The 19,330-nt window shown below is 48.3% G+C and overlaps 1 protein-coding gene across 1 annotated transcript in view; it reads right to left on the bottom strand.

The window, feature by feature from the left end:
* The window catches only part of FAM151B (family with sequence similarity 151 member B), a 504,061-nt gene that overhangs the window by 282,607 nt on the left and 202,124 nt on the right, over positions 1-19,330 (bottom strand). The window contains exon 3 of the mRNA XM_086960833.1: positions 2,530-2,695. Coding sequence (XP_086816959.1) covers positions 2,530-2,695 — 166 coding nt within the window. The remainder of the gene's footprint in view (positions 1-2,529; positions 2,696-19,330) is intronic.

Here is a 19,330-nt window from a genome sequence, read left to right as displayed (position 1 = left end):
TACTTTAAGAAGTACATGCATGTGGGGATAGGGAAGCTCTTACTTTTGTATAGGGGTGGCACTGGCCATACTCGGTTACATCAAGGGCTACTGCTCAATGTAATTTATTTTCCCCCCTCCCCCCCAGGCCTTGACGACTACAAAAGGAAAATGAAGATTATTCATTTCTGATCATATATCCAGCTGATCACACGATCTTTGCTTATATGATGGATGACTTTAGGTGCTTTGTTTTGATAGATTGAGTGAACACCAGCGATAGGCCACTCATGATTGACACAGCTGAAAGAAAATTATTAACATAGGGAGTGAGTGTGGTACCCATAATTGCCGGAGGAAGGGACTTGACTTCATATAATGTGAACTATACAATACATACACAATATATGCTGTGCTTCCAAAGTAAACTACTGTACTGTTAGTCAAGGGAGTATTTCTGAACAATCACAACTTCTAGTATTTGGATTTCCTCTGCTTTGCTACTCTGGCATGGACAAGCCGTTCAAAGTAACACTCTTCATCCACTGAGCCTGTGCTCTACATACACCTCTGCTATCTATGAGGAAGAAGATACCATCCAGGCTTCCAAAGTAAACGTCTATCATTCTTCTTAATGTCTCAACTGGACCAACTTTACTTTTTCTCAACAACCAACTAACACCCTTTTTATTTTATTTGGTAAACCACCGTCTTGACTTGCATTTGAGTTTCACCCAAATGATATATTGCAATGCACACCACACATGCATTTTCTGATTCACCCACACAGGCAGTCATCTTTTCTTTCTCCTCCAACCATCCTTGCTTCAAGCAGCCATGCATCGGATTCCTTCCTATCAGCCACCTCTGCATGCGTTCAAAAACACGTATCATTCTTTGCAGTCATAAATGTTACGTCGTCTTGCCCCTGGGAGGTGCTGCTGATGATCATGAAATAAACACAAACATCGATGATTTTTTTTTAAAAATATTTGATTTCTTTGACCACAATCTAAAATTATCTCGGGGAAACAAATTACCAACAATTGCACTACATGTATTAACCTATCTGATCTGGTCAACTAGGAGAATAGTACAGTATTGCTGGATTCGCAGACCATCTACTTGGAAAGTTATGTATATCCCTAACTAAACCAACAACAAAAAAGGTTCTAAAACGACTGCCAGCACTCCGCAGCACGCGACGTGACAGACACAGTCCGTCATCATGATTGCAGACCACTAAAAAATGTCCTACTACTAAATAACAAGTCATAATATACTCAACCTATCAATCCAACACTATCTCTTCTTAGTGGCAGAAAGAGTACAAAGGAAGGACTAAACTTGAGTCTCTAGTCTCTCTAGCATTACGCAGTTCGGTAAAGTACTCACTCATACATAATCACTCAGGCCAAATGAGCACAAAATTGAAAACAAGTAAGAATAGTAGCACAGCCAGTGAGCAGGCGAGCACCTGCAATCACAGAAGCTTTTGAAACATAATTTACCTGCAATGTAATCAGCAGCATTCTTGCTCTTCGGAAAAAACAAATTGCAATATCATAACACAGAGGAGGAGAAAACAAAGTAGTGATTAAATACTAGCTACTACTACTCACCAAGGCCCGGGATCTCGACTCCAAGCAGGTTTTGCTCCCGGTCCAGAAGGTCGGACCACTGGTGCGTCGCCTGGTTCTAGGTGCGCCGGACCCCAGACTCCCGATACATGGCCCGCCACACCTTCCCCCATAGATGGCGACGCTCCCGGAGCCCGTACCCGACATCGGGCCTGCCGCGACAGTCTTGGGGAGGTGGCGCTGGACGTAGAAAATCAACTACATAGTGCCACTGAGGCTGAAATACGCATGAAAGTCTACCTGGGGGGGGAAGCCTCACTACCTTACTGTAGAAAGGGAGCTTCAATCCCATGCCCAATGACTGCCCTCTTGGTGAAGAATTATCATGTATCTTCAGGGATCAGCGGGTGGTTCTAGCTTATACTGATGATAGAAGATAGAATGCAGCCTCAGATCACTGTTTTCAAAACTCATATAGAGGTTGTGCAGGTCTGTTCATGCAGTTAACGCGATGAGCATACTTTAAAGCCAGGACTTTATGGTCCCAGCTAAACTATCTGAAGAATGTGATGGACAATAAAGAACAGCCCCCCCCCCCAGTCCCCACCCCTCCAAAAAAACCAGAACAATAAGGGCCCCAAGAAAAGACGATCAGGTTCAAATTCAAATTTCAAAAGCTCTACACTAAGCAGCTGCAGAAGGAGTTTCTGATCCCGCCACCAACTACTTTTCACACAAGCTAAAGTGGGAAGAAGCCAGGATGTAAAGGTAGATGTTTTAATTGTTATAGAAGCAGTTGTGCCACAGGTTGCCCACAAGGCTGATAACAAGGAGGCAACATAAGTGCAACACTGTTAATATAGTCAGAAAGTGCGCTGTAAGTCAAATTTTACGATTGTCATGTAATTACTGTAACAAGGTTGAATTATGGCCAATAAAGTGAGCAGAGTCCGATGCTATTCAAAATTACCTCTTAAAGTCCAGCTTAATCCCTTTACTGGTTTGCAGAATGTCATTGAGCCACTCATGTAATGTGATGTCACTGTCAGTCTGAGGAGGATGCGCCATGATTGGCTCCTCAATCCCGAATCCCCGCCCTCGAAGGAGGATGTCTGCTTCAATCATGTGCGCAGCACCTGTTGGATTACAGAGCACAACAGAAACATTAAGAACCCAGGTGTAGATATTAGAATTACTTACTGCAAGTGAGAGGCAGGGAGGAAATCTACTGACACTCTTTGATTCTTTTATTTACTCAAGACAGCAGAGAGAAAAACACAAGAGTCTCACAGAAATACCTGAATTGTTAGATATGTAATAGATTTATGTAGTATTTCTATTGCATCTGTTTATTTAAAGCATGCATATCAACATTAGGTCACAATCCAAACGTTAGTAACACAAATGGCGTAAAACTTTTTCAAAACTGTTTTATTCCCACGCGTTTGAGCTCCTCCATTTTCACACTCTCATCCGGCCCTCCGAATATCATCTGAATGGCTCTATATAAAATTACAATGAGAACACAGCATCCAAGTGCTTATGAGGTGAGGAAATCGCCCACACAGTAGAGGATGTGCCTGCTGAGATGCAAGCATGTAGGAAAAAGGAGAAACTCATAAGTGGGAAATTAAATATTCAGAAATTAACCACTACACGGCACACCTGCCAAAAACTCTATGAGAGTTGCTGACCCGTTCCAGCACTTCTCAGACAGGCCGTTTAACTACCTGAGCGCCCGCAGCAGGGCAGCTACAGAGATGTTTGAGGCACGGGTAAAGTGGGCAATTGGCCAGGATCCCTCCCTACCTTTGAAGGAGCTGTTGTGTAGCTCTTTCTTGGTTATTTATTATTGCTTTGTTGTTGTACCTTCAATGGCTCATGGTAGTGCAAGACATAGTACTTATTAGAATGTCATTAGGGTTCTAGATCGATGCATTCACTTTGAGTTGCTGCCTCGACCTGGCAGCCGTGCTGCCTGGCACTTGCCTGTCCTTTTACATATATTGCTCAAAAGGAATAAAGCCTTTGAACTACAGCCGTCTCCCTGCTTCACTAAAATTGGCGACGATTGGAAACGTAACTACTAAATCCTACAATCATCACTTGGGAATAAAAAAAATCGCTGTGCTAGAAATTACAACCTGCCGGTCGTAACAGCTGAGATTGTTGAGGATATACCGGACTTTGGGGCAACATCAGGGTATTCTGCATCCACCTGGATGATGTGCTGGGGCATGCGTAGCCAAACGAACACGTGGTGATGTCATCACGCAGGGTCACGTTACGTGACCTTGCGTAGCGGCCATTTTAGGTGGTGGAAACATAGTTAACTGATTTAACAGGAGGTCACCGTAACGAGCAGGAGAGTTTGGCACGGGATTGACTCCTGCAACAAAGAATCCTTTTATTGGCAGCAATTTTGGTACGGTCTAGGAACAGGTGAGATTGTCGGGGCACTACAGAATCATATTTCATGAGTATAATCCTTGTGGCATTATTAGTGTCTTGGTGCACCGTGAATAGATAGTTAATCCTCATCATCATAATTTTTTTAATATATTGTTAACATATTATCTTATGGAACAAGGGGATCAAGGTGTAGGAGTAGTGGAGCAAACCATGGCACAACAGAATGTTACTATCAGTTCTCCTCATCCATTTTGGCCTACAAGTTCTAAGCCTATCCTCATATGGTTGGAGTGGAAGGAGTACTTTGTGAACTACATATGTGCTATTGACGAGGCAGTGAAAATGAAACCGGAACAAAGGAAAAGAATACTTCTTCACTCTTTAAACTCTGTGGGATTAAAAACGTATTCTCATATGCCAAAAATTACTGATGCTGCGATGGATGTTTTTGAGTGCGCACTTAAAGACATTAATAAATATTTTGCTGGAAAGGTGTGCATTGGCGTAATAAGACATTAGTTCTTCAAAAGGAAGCACAATAAGGAGGAGCTTGTAGGTGAATAGCTTGATGATTTAAAAAAATTGGCAATAGACTGCAATTTTGGGGATCTCTCAGGACAATTTAATTTGTGACCAACTGGTCATGCATAATAACAATTCACCAATACAGGATCGTTTATGGGTGAATGGAGATGTTCCTCTAGAGGATGTTTTGGCCATAATGAGGAAATCTGACATGTCAGGGAGATGTGCCACCGTAGTTAAAGAGTCTGAGAGAGCTGCTGTGACATCAGAGAACATTTGGCCTTCAGCCAACTATGCCCTGCCTTTAGCAAAATGTGTTGTAGGCGTAGTAATTTGAAGTATGTATGGAATGAAGAGGAGGGTACTGAAATGGATACTGATCTAGAGGAAAATTGTATTACGAATTTACATGGAAATTTTGTTCTGAATGTTAGGGACGATTCATTGAAAGGTAAACCTGTTTGTGAGTTATCCTTAGGGGGCGTTACAGTAAATGTCTATGCCGACTCAGGATCACTTATACTATCGTAAACGAAGAAGTGTGGAGAACAAAATTTGTGGGGGAAATTGGTCATCATTTGAATGTTTCGGATGTTAACCCGGTAAGTTTCACTAGAAAGAAGATAAACATGCTGGGGTTCAGATGGCTCACTTTCCTTATTAAAGGGAGGTCAGCCAGAAGTAAATTGTATGTTGCCAAGGTTGGACCCTCCGTACTAGGCTGGCAGGATGAAAAAAATCAGTTTGAATCGTGAGGCGGAAAGGAAGATGGCAGATTGATTCAGGAAAGACGCCTAGCTCCGCCCTCTCCTCGGAGCCTGGTTGAACCCGCCGCTTCTCCCGCTGTCGCATCCACCAATGGCTAAATGAGAGAGCGATGAATCCGTAGCTGGTGGAAAGGACTAACAGGGACTCAACAGGGACGCTTGCCGAGGTCAAACAGTGGGGAAAATAAAGAATTCAATGCCCGCGGCCACTTCTAGCCGCTATGAGTGTACCGCATGTGCCGAATCACGCAGTCAAGCGCAGCGGTGTACTGCGGTCGTGCGGTGAGGTGGTTCTAACGCGACTGCAATCACAGGCACTACCGCTGAGCCAACAGACGAGGACGAGCGGATGCCCCTATGCAAGCGGGGGATCCCGCTGAAGCTGTGGATGTTTTGGAGGCACAGGATGGCGGCAGGGAGCTCCGTGACCCAGCATCAGTGGGAGAAGCACCGGTAAGAGAGGCAGCACACAGGGGTGCATGTAACGGGGTAGTCTAGGTTCTGGCAATGTTACTGGCCCCCAGGTGGGGAAACCCATTACGAAACGTTTGTGCTCTGGGAAGGCAATAGTGCTTCTCCGATCCTGTGGTTCAGAAACTGGCATTCCCGGCTTTCAAATGGCCGAAGTACTTAATGCCGCTTTTCATGACGGCTGGGGGAATGTTGAAGACTCTGTTGCGCCTACTCCATTCAATAAAAAATTCGGCAGCAGTATTGAACTTCAAGTTATATATCCAGATTCAAATGTGGCAGAACCTATTCACGAGAAAGCTGTGGAACTAGGTTCCTGTTCCGTCAATGCAGATCAGACCTTAGAGCCCACTGGGCCAAACACAAGGAAATCCTTGGTCTTTTACGGACATGGCTCAGAGGGGGAGAATGGTGGAAACCGCGAGAATTCCGAGACTGTTTTTACAATGAGCCAACTAGTGCTCTTAGCGGTAATGGATGCAAAACTGGGTCTAACAGTGCAATAAAAACCGGACAGCCCGAATGCTCGGACCTCCTTTTCAACATGGCATGGGAGCAAGATGCTTTACCTAGTTCTAATAGTGAAATAGGGGTTTCCAATAGTCCCAAAATTACCACACCGGAGTGGGGGGGAAGGGGAGGCCCTAAAACAGTTTGGGCAGGCAAAGATGGCAAAGGCCGGGGCGCTGGAGCTAAGATACAGCTGATAGAGGCAGTGGGCCATCGTAAGGGAAATGCAAGTCCTCCAAAGGTTGGCCCGGGGGTAAGCCCATTACGGAAATGGGTTTCCTCTAAAGGCAAAGTAACATCTATTATTTCAAGGCTTTCTAATCCGGGGAACCCTAGTAATACTCTAGTGGCTACTACAGACAATGTATGCCCAGAACTGGCAGCAAGCGATTTAGAGGTGTTTTCAGATACTCGTATGGGCGCTAAAGGCCTGGTTGGCCAGGGCAGTTTACAAAGTGGGAGCGATGGGGGTAAAGACTCTTTTCAAACATCAATAGGTATGGAACTTACGGATGCCTCACTTACTTCTACAGTTTTACCCATACTGTCTCCCTCTATACCCCGGTCAACACCTATCTCACTGACGCCTATAGGAGAAACTCAGAGCACCTTTATAGACTTTGAGGATGAAGAACCTTCTTTCTCTAGAATTATGAAACCACTCGCTATTCAGAGGGCTGAAGCTCAAGATTACTGCTAGCATGACATGGTCAATAGCTTTGAGATTAAGCAAGCTCTGTCTCAAGTGACTGTCAAGGTCTCTCAGCTATCTTTGGAGGTGTCTGATCTTCAACAACGGGTGGCTGCGGTAGAGGAGGTCAACTCCCACACAGTGAATCTGGTTAAGGCCTAAGACTCTCAAATTACTGCTATGCAATTCAAGAGTGAAGATCTTGAAAACCGGCAGCGGCGTCAGAACCGGAGGATTTTTGGTATTCCGGAAGGCAGTGAAGGGTCTGACCCACGGGCTTTCATCGTAAATCTTTTTCAGAAAGCATTCCCTGACTTAGCAGACTGGGACATGGATTCACAGGTTCAGCGAGCGCATAGACTGCCTCTATTTTTATCTCAAAGCAGCCAATCTAGATCCAATTTTGCAAGGGCAATACTTGTGTTTTTGGGCATTTTTTTGCTCCGCCAAGCAATATACATCCATCGGACCCTGTCAAAGTAGATACCTTGTCTTTTTTTTTTGCACGCTCAGATCTGTGTAAATCAACCATGGATAAGCGATCGCAGCTTCAGCAGCTTATAGTCCCATTGAAAGCTGTATGCAGGCAGGTTTTCCTACAGGAGCCGGCACGCCTAAAAATGATCAAGGATGGTCGTACACACTTCTTTTTCAATGAACAGGAGGCTAAGCAGTCACTCTTTAAGTGGCAGTCTTACGGAAAAAACTGACGTGACTTTTGGCGTTTTTAATTTTTTTTCGTGATCTTGGGCCAATAATCTTACATTAATTCTGAATACGCTTTCTGCCTCTAATAGTATCTTTTAGATATGTTGCCTTTTTGACTCTTCTCTTTCTTTCTTCTTCCCTTTTTTTTCCCTCTCATTACTCAACAAGTTTTTTTTCACATGCTTAGCTTCGGGTGCTGTGGGTGGGAGGCGGTGGGCTCACAAAGGTTCTTGGGGTGGGGGGTCAGGGTGGCGTCTTCTGTATGCTATCACACAAAGACAGCAAGGAAGGAGGCGATTCCTTTTCTCAGATATGGGGTGGGGGGTTGGGAAGGGTGGGTGGATGGTGGTGGGGGGTGGCAAGGAGGGATTGTTATAACTAGCCAGAACGTGGTTAGAATTGCACAGATAGAGCACAGGAGTAAGGAATTCTTATTTTTGGGGCTGGAGACTGGTATGAATTAAAAAAGTTGTACAATGCCCTGTGTTAAATTTATGTGTTGGAATGTGTCTGGGCTCAACCAGGCCAGCAATATAAGATTGGTTGCAGAAGAACTTAAGGTATTTAAACCTCAAATAGTTGGGCTAGCCGAAACATATCTGGCTTTTGAGGATAGAACCCTCTTCAAACAACTTGGTTATGATTTACTTCTCTGCACCTCAGAATCAGTGTCTATTCGAGGGGTGGCTATATTGAAGTCTAAACAATGTGTAGCAATAGTGGCACAGACTTTGGCTGACTCCAACGGAATATGGGCAATTGTTCAACTTTTGATTCATAGCTGCAAGATTACTATATGTATGGTTTATGGTCCCAATATTGACTGCCCAGAGGTTATCTCTTTTTTATGTTCTGAATTATTGGAAAGGGAAGAGGATCTTATCGATATGGGAGATTTTAACTGTATTTTAGACAAGAAAATTGATACTACGAACACTGTAGAACGAGTTCGAATGGCTCAGAAGAGGTTAGCTATATTCGATCTACTTCATATACATTAACCGGATGATGCTTGGAGAAAATTATATCCTACTATCAGGGCTCGAAAAATCATTAAAAAGGCACTAGACCTGCAGGTCTAGTAAACTGCAAAATCTCCTCGACCTAACTGAAAGGCACCTGACCTCAAACTCTGAAAACTGAGCAAATGTGACAAGTTAACAAGATTTAAAAGCATTTTTTTGCTCATTTACTTTGTGAGCAATAAAGATGCCTTAAATCTTGCTATCTTATCACATTTCCTCTGCTTTCAGAGGCAGAGGTCAAGTATCAGTTTGTATTCCTACTCGCCAGAAAGGGCGAGTAGGACCTAAAAATAGCTCGTCCTTAATCAATCTAACTCGCAAATGCGAGCGGTCGAGCGACTTTTTCGAGCCCTGCCTACTGTACCAGGCTATAGTTTTTTTTTAACCCGCATAAACAGTATTCTAGAATTGACATGATATTTACTAATAAAGTTTTGTTAGAAAATTCTACCATGGAGGTTTGTCCGAAAATTATATCGGAGTATAATCCCATCATGTTGATAGTCCAGCTTCAGTCTGGGGGTCAGAGAGTCAGCAAAGGAATTTTCATTTCCCAGGCACCTCCTCAGTAACCCTGATTATGTAAATTACATGAAGGGAACGCTGAGGGAATACGTAGAGACTAACCAATGCACTGCATCTTGAACAATGGTCTGGGACTGTCTGAAAGCTTATGATAGAGGGGCAACACTTCAATATGTCATTAGACAGAATCGGTCAAATGCAAACTTGGTAGAAAAGGAATACAGACAGTACATAGCAGTAGAACATGCTCGAACTATTGCCCCGAAGGACACTGGGGAATTATCAATTTATCTACAGCTTATTGAAATAAGAGCGAAGCTCAGGAGAAGATTAGGGGAAAGAGTAGCTCACAGTTTTCATAAGTTTAAAACTAGACAATATGAATATGGAGAAAGAGTTGGGCGGGTCTTGGCTTATCAGCTAGCTGATGCAAAGGGCTAAATCTTACATTAAACAAATCAAAGGAGCAGATGGTACAGTCTTTACTAAATCTCAAGACATAATAGAACAGTTTAGGTTATTTTATGCTGAGCTCTACAGCGATTCATCATGCTTCAATGAACAAAAAGCTATGGATTACATACAAAAAAAAGCAATGCCTGTTTTGGATTCATCTAAATCTGATAAATTGCACCAAAAGCTTGATTTAATTGAATTAAATTAAGCAATTAGTGCACTACCCTCAGGCAAAGCGGTAGGCGAAGATACTATACCCCTTGAGTTTTATAAAACTTTTAAGGATATATTGGTCCTGGTCTTGCTTGAGCTTTGGAAGGGGAAGACGCACCCCCCTCCTGGAATAGAACTAACATTATTGTTTTTCCCATAAAGGGGAACCAGTAGAGGATAGGGGTTCATATCGCACAATATCCTTAATTAATGCAGATGGCAACATTTGTTCAAAAAATCTTGCCTTTTGCTTAGCTCCTAAGATTCATCTTTTGGTATCGGATTAACAGAATGGGTTTGTCCCGGGTCGAGATACTTCTACCCATATAAACACAGCTATCGCTGCATTTATTGTTTCTAGCCTTCTGACTCAGCAGACCGGGATGCTGATGTTGGACGCCGAGAAGGCCTTCGACCGAGTGGACTTGGGGTTCTTTATGATATACGATGTCATCTTTAGGCCGCAGACGGAGGTTTATCTTGGCGGTACAGAAACTATTTCAAACCAACTGCTGCCATCAAGCTTAATGGTCTTTCATCTCCGCTCTTCAATAACCAGAGTGGTACGTGGCAGGGATTCCGTTATCCCCACTAGTATTTGCGTTATAGATTGTGCCTTTTATTGGGCATCTACTGCACAATGTTCTTATTACCCCAGTTTCCCCTAATGGCATGGTGTTAAAAGTTACGGCGTACGCAGATGATATCGCTGTATTTACCACAAGACCAGTGGAAACTATAGCCGTGATAACCCAAGAGGCTCAGTGATTCAATTTTTTCTCTGGCTATAAACTTTTTTTTTTTTAATAAACTTTATTTTATTTTTCAGTCACAAATACAAACCCGCAGCCCCTCCTCCCCCCACCCCTCTCCAGGCATAAAACGTGTGGGCACAGATCGATAGACTCATTACGACACATTACAGGTGTGGACAACATCAGGAACAGCAAAAAGAGTCAGCACGGAAGTCCATGTGATAATCATAGCATGAATCCAAGTATTGTGGACAACGTGAGGGTAAATATTCAGGCCCCATGTCGTACCTACTACAGGCATCTCCTCATCACTCCCCCCTTTCCTCCTCTTCAGACTCTGACCCTGGTGTGGAGAAAAGTTCGCCACTGGTCCCATCCGAATCACTATGTGATGATTGTTCGTCAGTAGTGAATGCCTCTGTACACATTATGCGCCATGCTAACAGATCATCCTGCAATTTCTCATCCTTCCGGGTGGCCTGCATGTGCGTTTCCTCCGCGAGTGTCCATTCCCTCACGTCCCTAAGCCAAGCGTCCATCCCGGAGGCCCTCTGTCCCATCCAAGTGATGGCTACTCGAGGTCGAGCCAGCACCAACATTAATTGCAATAGTTTAAATGGGAGTTTCTTTTTTCTAGGTTTGGGTACTAGTCCCAACAGGCAGTGTAGGGGGGACAGTTCAATTCGAAGGCCCGTTATGGCCGATATACGACCGACTACCCTTGTCCAGAAGCTCCCCACCAGTGGACATTCCCAAGCCAGGTGTAAGAATCCCGCAGCTCCCACTACACACCTGGGACAAATGTCTCTCCTGTCACTTGCATAACGACTCACCGACTTCGGGGTGAGGTAGGTGCGGTGCATAAAGTTGAAATGGATGAGCTTGAAGCGAGCGTTACAAGATACCCGCCGAGTCAAAAGCCCTATACGCTTACGTTGCCCCTGGTCCAGGGGAGCCACCAAATCCACCTCCCAGGCCGCCCACGCAGGTGGAACCGGGGGAGCGGAATCGCGTTTCGTAGCGGCATAGAGCAAGGTTATCAACCTGCGCCCTTTGCAACAGGATAACAAGATATGTAACGTGTGGGTCATCGGGGGTATCTCCGGGCACTGCGGCCAGACAGAGCGCACTATTGAGCTGATAGTGTAAGTATCGACCTCTCCCAAGGCCGAACAACTCCTCCCCCTGCTCGTAAGTCAGAAAGCTCTCCGAGGGGTACAGATCGGCGAGGATCTCGCATCCCCCTTCCCTCCACGCCTGGAAGGATATATGCTGCTCTAGGTCCATCATAGGTGCCAAGATCCAAATCGGCAGCTCCCTATGAAATGGGGCCTTGCGCAGGACCCTTTCGATGAAGCATTGCCAAATAGCAGCGACCTGCCGCACCACATAGGGGAGTGCAGTGTCAGCTCCAGACCCTCGCATCAACGACACCCAGAGCTCCTGTGCCGAGGCTCTCCCCGCTAGCAGCTGCGTCTCCCATGTGTCCGCATCCACAAACCACCTAGCTGCCGGGAGGAGCTGCGCCGCATAATAGTAGAGATCGAAACGCGGGGCTTCTAGCCCCCCTCCTCGAAGGAGCGTACAACTCTACTGTGCCGCCCCGCCCAGAGCAGGGACCTGAGCAATGTATTCAAGGTCCGGAAAACCCTAGGGGGAAGGGGACACAAGGAGTTCTGGAGGACATATAACATCCTAGGCAGCATCACCATTTTGGCGATCGCTAGCCGCCCAATGAGGGACAGGGGTAAGGTGTTCCAGAATAATATGGAGTGCCGGAGGGACGCGAGCACCCTATCCGCATTGCGGGCGAGGGACTGGTCCTCTGTCGAGGTCACATGAATTCCCAAATATCGGAAACTGGTCAGTTCCCATTTCAGTCCAAGCTCCGGTAAGTCCTCCAACGGCACCGCTTCGAAGCCAGATAACGGGAAGATGAGGGACTCATCCCGATTATTGCGAAGGCGCGACACGTCACCAAACTGATCCAGGAGGCGCAACAACCTCGGGAGTGCTTCCCTAGGGGTTTTTAGGTAAAACAGCGCATCATCCGCGTCTAACGACAGAACATTACAGCTGTCGCCCACCTGAATGCCCCACTGTTGCAGTTCCGCACGAACCCGGACCGCAAATGGCTCCATGGCCAGGGTAAAGAGCAGAGGCGAGAGGGGGCACCCCTGTCTCGTGCCCCGACCCAACCGCCACTCCTCCGACCTAGCACCCCCCAGACGCACCCGCGCCATAGGGGAACTATAGAGGATTCTGATCCATCGCGCAAAATTGGGCCCAAAGCCCATCTTCCGGAGGACCTCTTGCAAGTATCTCCAGTCGATGGTGTTGAAGGCCTTGGCAAGGTCTATAGAGACCAAGACCGTCTGTTCTTCCCTGTTCTGCACCTCGTGTTGGATGTGCGCCATCTCCTCAGGTTCATTGCCGTGTTACGCCCGGGGATACAGCCACACTGATCTTGGTGTACTAGATACGCCCTGTGGGGCGCCAGCCTATTGGCCAAAAGTTTAGTGAGAATTTTGATATCCGAGTTTATCATTGTGATCAGCCTATATGAGGAGGGATCATGCCAGTCCCCCCCTGGTTTAAGGATCAGACAGATTTCCCCTTGGGCCGTACTCTGCGGTAGTTCTTCCCTTTCGAACGCCTCCAGGAACACCTGTAGGAGGAGTGGGGCTAAGTTCTTCCTGAATTCTTGGTAAAATTCCGAGGGAAACCCATCGCTTCCCGGGGATCTGGCACGCGGTAGGCGGGCTAACGCCTCACAAACCTCAGGCAAAGTAAGGCCTGCGTCTAAATCCTCCCTATCTGAATCCGAGAGGGTCGGGAGAGGTAGCCCCTGTAGATAAGGGAGATAAGAGGCCTCAGAGATGTTCGCATCTACGGAGTATACCTGCTGCAGGTGGGAGTGCAGAACCCCCAGGAGGGCCTGCTCAGAGTGGACCAGCTCGCCGCCGCTCTCCCTAAGGGCAACAATACGTTTGGGGTCTGTTACCGTTTCAAAATCCAGGCCAAGAGCCTCCCCGACTTGTCACCCTCTCTGTGGAGACGCTGCCGTTATCGACCTAGGGTGTATTTGTCGAGCCTATCTAAGATATCGTGAAGTTGCGTCCGGGCGGTCTGTTCTTCTCGCCTTTGCAATTCGTTGGGGTCTACCACCTGTTGGGCGCTCAGGAGGGCACTCTCCGCCTGCTGGAGATCGTGGAGCAGCTGCTTCCGGACCCCCTAGGTCAGTCCAATGCAGGCAACCCGCACCACCGCCTTTAGGGCCTCCCACTTGGTGGCCAGGGAAAGGTTTCCCTGCCCCCAATTAATCTCAATGTAATCTTCAATGGCTTTACCCACGTGAGCTTTTCCCACCTGGTCCTGGAGGATGTCCACCGGAAGCCTCCAAGTCCGGGGGCGGACAACCCCAGACCCCCATTGCACCATGCAAGCTACTGGGGAATGGTCAGACAGGAAACAGGTGTGATGCGTTATGTCTACCATCATGGCGGGATCGGCGTTTGCTATCAATACTCTGTCCAGGCGACTGTGTGTGTTATGTGTGAGGGAGAAGCATATGTATACTTTCTGTGTCGGTGTCAGGTGTCTGAGGCACCAGGCATCCACCGCCCCCACATTTTCCATCAGCTCTTTAAGCTGTTTCGTCATCCTGGGTTTAGTGCCCGCCCGGGGTGGGTATCTATCTAATTCGGGATCAAGGATGCAGTTGAAGTCCCCAAACCAAAGCAACGGGGTGCCCAGGTCGTGAATCAGAGCGTTCTGCAGAGACCAGTAAAACATCAGGTCGTCTATGTTAGGTGCATAGGAATTAAAAATCACCAGAACCCTACCATCCAGCTTGGCTCTAATAAGCAAGTAGCGACCCTGAATGTCTGCCTCCATGTATTGGATTGCGAACTGGTACCCCGGGCGCCACCCAGATCAGGACCCCTCTAGCATATGTGGAAAAGGACGAATGAAATAGCTGGCCACGCCATTACTTCCCTAGTTTCTGTGCCCTGCCCCCCTCCCAGATGGGTCTCTTGTAAGCAGGCTATGGATAACTTGTGTCGCCTAAAAAAGGAGAGGACTCTATATCTTTTAGTACATGTGCCCAAACCCCTCACATTCCAGCTCATGAACTTATACCCCATGATGCCCCGTAGAATCCACTCTCACTGAGTGTGTCCGCACCAGTGCCCGAGCTGTACAACCAGTAATGCCTTAAACTTTTCCCCCCCAACATCCCCCTCAAATAAACCGCCCCCCCACCCACGAGCAAGATATCAGCAACAACCATAAACGCCAATATGCCCTTCCCCAGCTGGTGCCAGGACGTGCACGGCCTCCCCATTTGCCCAACGAGGCAAATAAACTCCAGCGAAGAAAGGAGAAAAAACCTCTCCCCCCGCAACCCTCTACCCTCCCAACCCCCTGCCAACCCCACTACTCACACAAAAGCTAACGCACCGGGCTCCATTAGTCATCGCAGGCCGCAACCAACTCAACACTCCAGTCACACCATCCCCCCACCATCAGTCATTCACACAGGATACCCAACTTAGAGGCCATACTACAAAAGGATATGTTGCTCGGGCACCACATTACGGAAGGGGCCCCAACACTGTTCGAGGATCAGTCACACTTCAAGTATATAGCATCGTCAGTCCATAGGTCTACTTCAGGGGGGACCCACAGCCTCGGTAGTCCCGGTCGCCCCGGTCTCCGGGACCGCCGGAGCCGTATGCACAATGCTCTCCGTCGTGACCTGCAGTGTTTCCGGGACGAGCACATCTTCATGCTCTTGCGGCCTCAGGGCCTCCGGTTCGTCTTCGGCTCCTGACTGGGCCAGATGCAGCGCTCCATCGTCCCCCACAGTAACCCTGTGGCTACCCTCACTCTCTGAAGCCGTAGATCGGCGCCGTCGTCTGTTGGGACGTTTCCTCAGCGGGCGAGTCCCCCATCTCTCACGCGGTCCCCCGCGTTCACCCAGAGGAAGATCATCTCCCCTGATCTCCAGCCACTCCCAGACTTCCTCCGGAGAGTCAAAGAAGTGCACCTTTCCCTGGGCCAGCACTTTGAGTTTAGCCGGGTATTGGAGCATGTATTGTGGGTGCATCTAGGGGAGCTTTTGCTTAACACCCAGGAAGGATTTCCGTTGCTCTTGGACTTGTTGGGTATAGTCCGAGTAGATGGAGATTCTACTATTTTCAAATGAGAGATTCGCTGCTTCCCTCGCCGCTCGCAGGATACAGTCCCTGTCCCTATAATTAAGAAATTTTGGCGATAAGGGCCCTCGGCGGCGCTCCCGGTCGCGGCGGGGGGACCATGGCCCGGTGGGCTCTCTCAATAACAAAGACCTCTGAGAGGCCCCGCAGGCACAACTGAGTGCGTATCCAGTTCTCCAGGAAGCGTTCCGCGCAGCCCGCCTCTGCCCGTTCCGGCACTACAAGAACCCTAATGTTGCTGCGGCGCGCCCGTCCTTCCTCGTCCTCCGCCCTCTTTTCGAGGGCCCCCGTTGTAGCCGTTAGCTGTGAAACCGTCTTCTTGAGGGAGGCCACCTCACCTTGTAGCTGTGCTATATTTCCCTCCACGTCGGAAACCTTGTCCGCAACCTTACGACGGTCCGTCCTCAACAGGTTAACGTCAATGGACACTGTCTCTATTTGGCGCTCCAGGGCAGTGTGGGAGCCCTGGATCGCTTTTAGCAACTCCGCCCAGGAGGGCTCGCCGGGGGCCACCGCTCCCTTGTCCTGCCCAGATTGCCTCGTAATCCGCTGTGACGGTAGCCGCTGGGTGGTGTATTGCGTAATCGTATTGGGCTGCGTGAAGTGGGACATCCTGTCCTTACGCATTTCGAAGGTCCCAACCGCCTCGACCCAGGCCCCAGAGGGACGGCAAGGGCAATGTCCTGGAGCGCAGGAAGTCTCTCCAGGTCCCAATTCAGGCAGAAGCCCCGTTCAGCCGATCCCCACTCCTCCGCGAGGCGTCCACGTACCAGGAAGAGGGCGCTCGCCACCATGGAATATCGTCCACTAGGCCGCGTGACCCCAGCTGGGGCCCAAGTATCCGTCTGCGTCCCCTATTAAGAAGGGGGGTAGTACTGCGGGCTAAGTATTCAGGGGAGCCCCCAGGTGGACGGGCCCACACAGAATCTTCACGAGGGCGGGGCCGCCCCACTACGGCCGGCGCCGAGGGCCCGCGCCATTCAGGGACCCCAAGGAGAGGGCCCCCGCCCTCAGCACAAGCCAACCCGGTCAGGGAGCGGCACAGCCAGGGGGCCCTCCGGCGGTGGCGCCTTCCAGGATGCAGGGATATGTCTGGCCTCCGCCGAGGTCAATGGCAGCAGAGACCACACCGGGCGTAGGGCCCCACACAGACCAGTCCTTCCTCCGGCAGCCAGAGCTGTCCCCACTGTCCCGCACTCTCGGCCCCCCGGCCGCACGATCCTCACTCCAGCCAGAGGCCCAACAGGTGGCGCAGGCAAGCCGAGGCCGGGCATTCACGGGCAGACCCTCCACTGATCCCAAGGGCCTCAGACCAGGGCCTGCCTCGGAAGCGGGCCGCGTCCAGTAGTGTTATTGTAGGCAGGGTATGCTCAGACGTGAGTCCCTTGCTCACTTTGCCACTGGATTCAAGCAAGCCTGGCTGAAGATGGCTGATTTGCATATGGCCATGTCTGAACTGGAGTGGCAGAGTGGGCTAAAGAACGGTGATGGATAAAACTCAGATCAGTTGACTGGGGGTGAGTGTTTGATTGGTTCAGATGCTCTGTCCATCACCTCCCCCTTTTGTACCGCTTTGTTCGCCATAAGTTGGCAGGGTATGCTCAGACGTGAGTCCCTTGCTCACATTGCCACTGGATTCAAGCAAGCCTGGCTGAAGACAACTGTAATGACTGTGGTACTGTAAATTTGGACCCTGCTGTTTCACAGATATCGAGGTCCAACACTCGTGTTATAAAATACCGTCGTACCATGACGAATTTGGTATCTACGAACCGGTAATGATCAGGACATCATCCCTATGCATTTGCGTCATGATTAAATGATGCTAACACCCTCAAATCTTGATTTGCGTCTCGAACCCGCAGACTCCATTTTGTAAACGGCATCCATCTTATGACTTGCCCTCATATAGTCAATTGATTAAAACCGAGTTTGATCTGAAAGGACACGTCCACCGTAGCTGACTTCCCCATGACCTTCGCGAGCTGACTCCACTGCCTCCAGCCAAGCCTGTTTGGGCAGCTCCTCGCCCAGTGGCCGAGCCAGATATCATCAAGGCACAACATGTCATAAACCCTTCACTACATACAGACCCTGTTTTCCATACACACACACACACCTGTCCAGGATTCTTGTTTATGACCCGTTTTATGATGGGAGGGTGCTCGACCTTATTGGCATTTCATTGATATCTGATGGGAGTTCTGGATCTGGCGGGGTAATCCATCACCAACTGGACATCTGAAATATGTGCTGACCAGCATGACTTCGCTCTTTGTATTATTGTGGAAATATTTGTATTGCCATATCATAAACTTAAGAATTCTTGCCTGCAGCTGTTATTTATGTATATAAGGAGAAGTCTGGTTCTGTAAAAACGAACAGTCTCCTGAGAACTTACGGCCCGTGCTGTCGTACTTCTAGGACACATGTTACTTGGTTGCAGCCAATAAAACTCGATCTCTGACTTCAACTAGAAGACTCTGTGTTTCTGTAAGTCCAGAACAGGGAGAACCTAGAGGTCTTCGGGTATGGTCCCCTGGCACCACCGGCTCTCTAAAAAACCCGACACCTCATGACAGGAAACCGGTCCTAGGAAGCTTGTTTCCGGTCCAGGGAAGGCATGGCTTGGCAGTTCGGGCTGGACTGTTCCCATGAGGCACAGGGTCAGACTGATTTGCATATGGCCATGTCTGAACTGGGTTGGCAGAGTGGGCTAAAGAACGGTGATGGATTAAACCCAGATCTGTTGACTGGGTGTGAGTGTTTGATTGGTTCAGATGCTCCATCCATCACCACCCCCTTTTGTACCGCTTTGTTCGCCATAAGTTGGCAGGGTATGCTCAGACGTGAGTCCCTTGTTCACTTTGCCACTGGATTCAAGCAAGCCTGGCGGAAGATGGCTGTAATGCCAGAAACATGTCTGAACTGGGTTGGCAGAGTGGGCTAAAGAACGGTGATGGATTAAACGCAGATCTGTTGACTGGGTGTGAGTGTTTGATTGGTTCAGATGCTCCGTCCATCACCACCCCCTTTTGTACTGATAGTGCAATAGGCAGCTTTATATGAGGTTACCGGAGGGCAAGGAGAGCCCTCAGGTATATTAAGCTTACATACGAAAAAGGTGGTTCTAAACTACCTGATTTTAAAGCTTATTTTTGGGCTGCTTTCGTCAATCGGATTCAAAGTTTACTCAAGGGGCCTGGTTCGGGTAGGATCTGGTTATAATATCAGTTGGATTGTGGCCCAAACACGGGGTTCTTACTTCACAATATGGCTGACCCTACGATTTGAGGCAGTTAGAAACATTGCCCGGATTTGGCAAGATATATGCACGGCTTACACACTACCTGACCTGCACGAGTAGACAATTCTTTGGGGAAATCCGAGAATTCCTAAAATGTTCTTAGCCTCTGTGGGGATAGGATGGCAACGCTGTGGTATTTCACAGCTTGGGCAACTGCAAGAGGAATTTGGGGTCTCACCGTATT

The sequence above is a fragment of the Lissotriton vulgaris genome, chromosome 3_1, assembly GCF_964263255.1.
Source record: "Lissotriton vulgaris chromosome 3_1, aLisVul1.2, whole genome shotgun sequence".
In the NCBI taxonomy this organism is placed as follows: domain Eukaryota; kingdom Metazoa; phylum Chordata; class Amphibia; order Caudata; family Salamandridae; genus Lissotriton; species Lissotriton vulgaris.
Note: the sequence above shows the minus strand (reverse complement) of the source record. Positions and strands in the feature narration are given on the sequence as shown.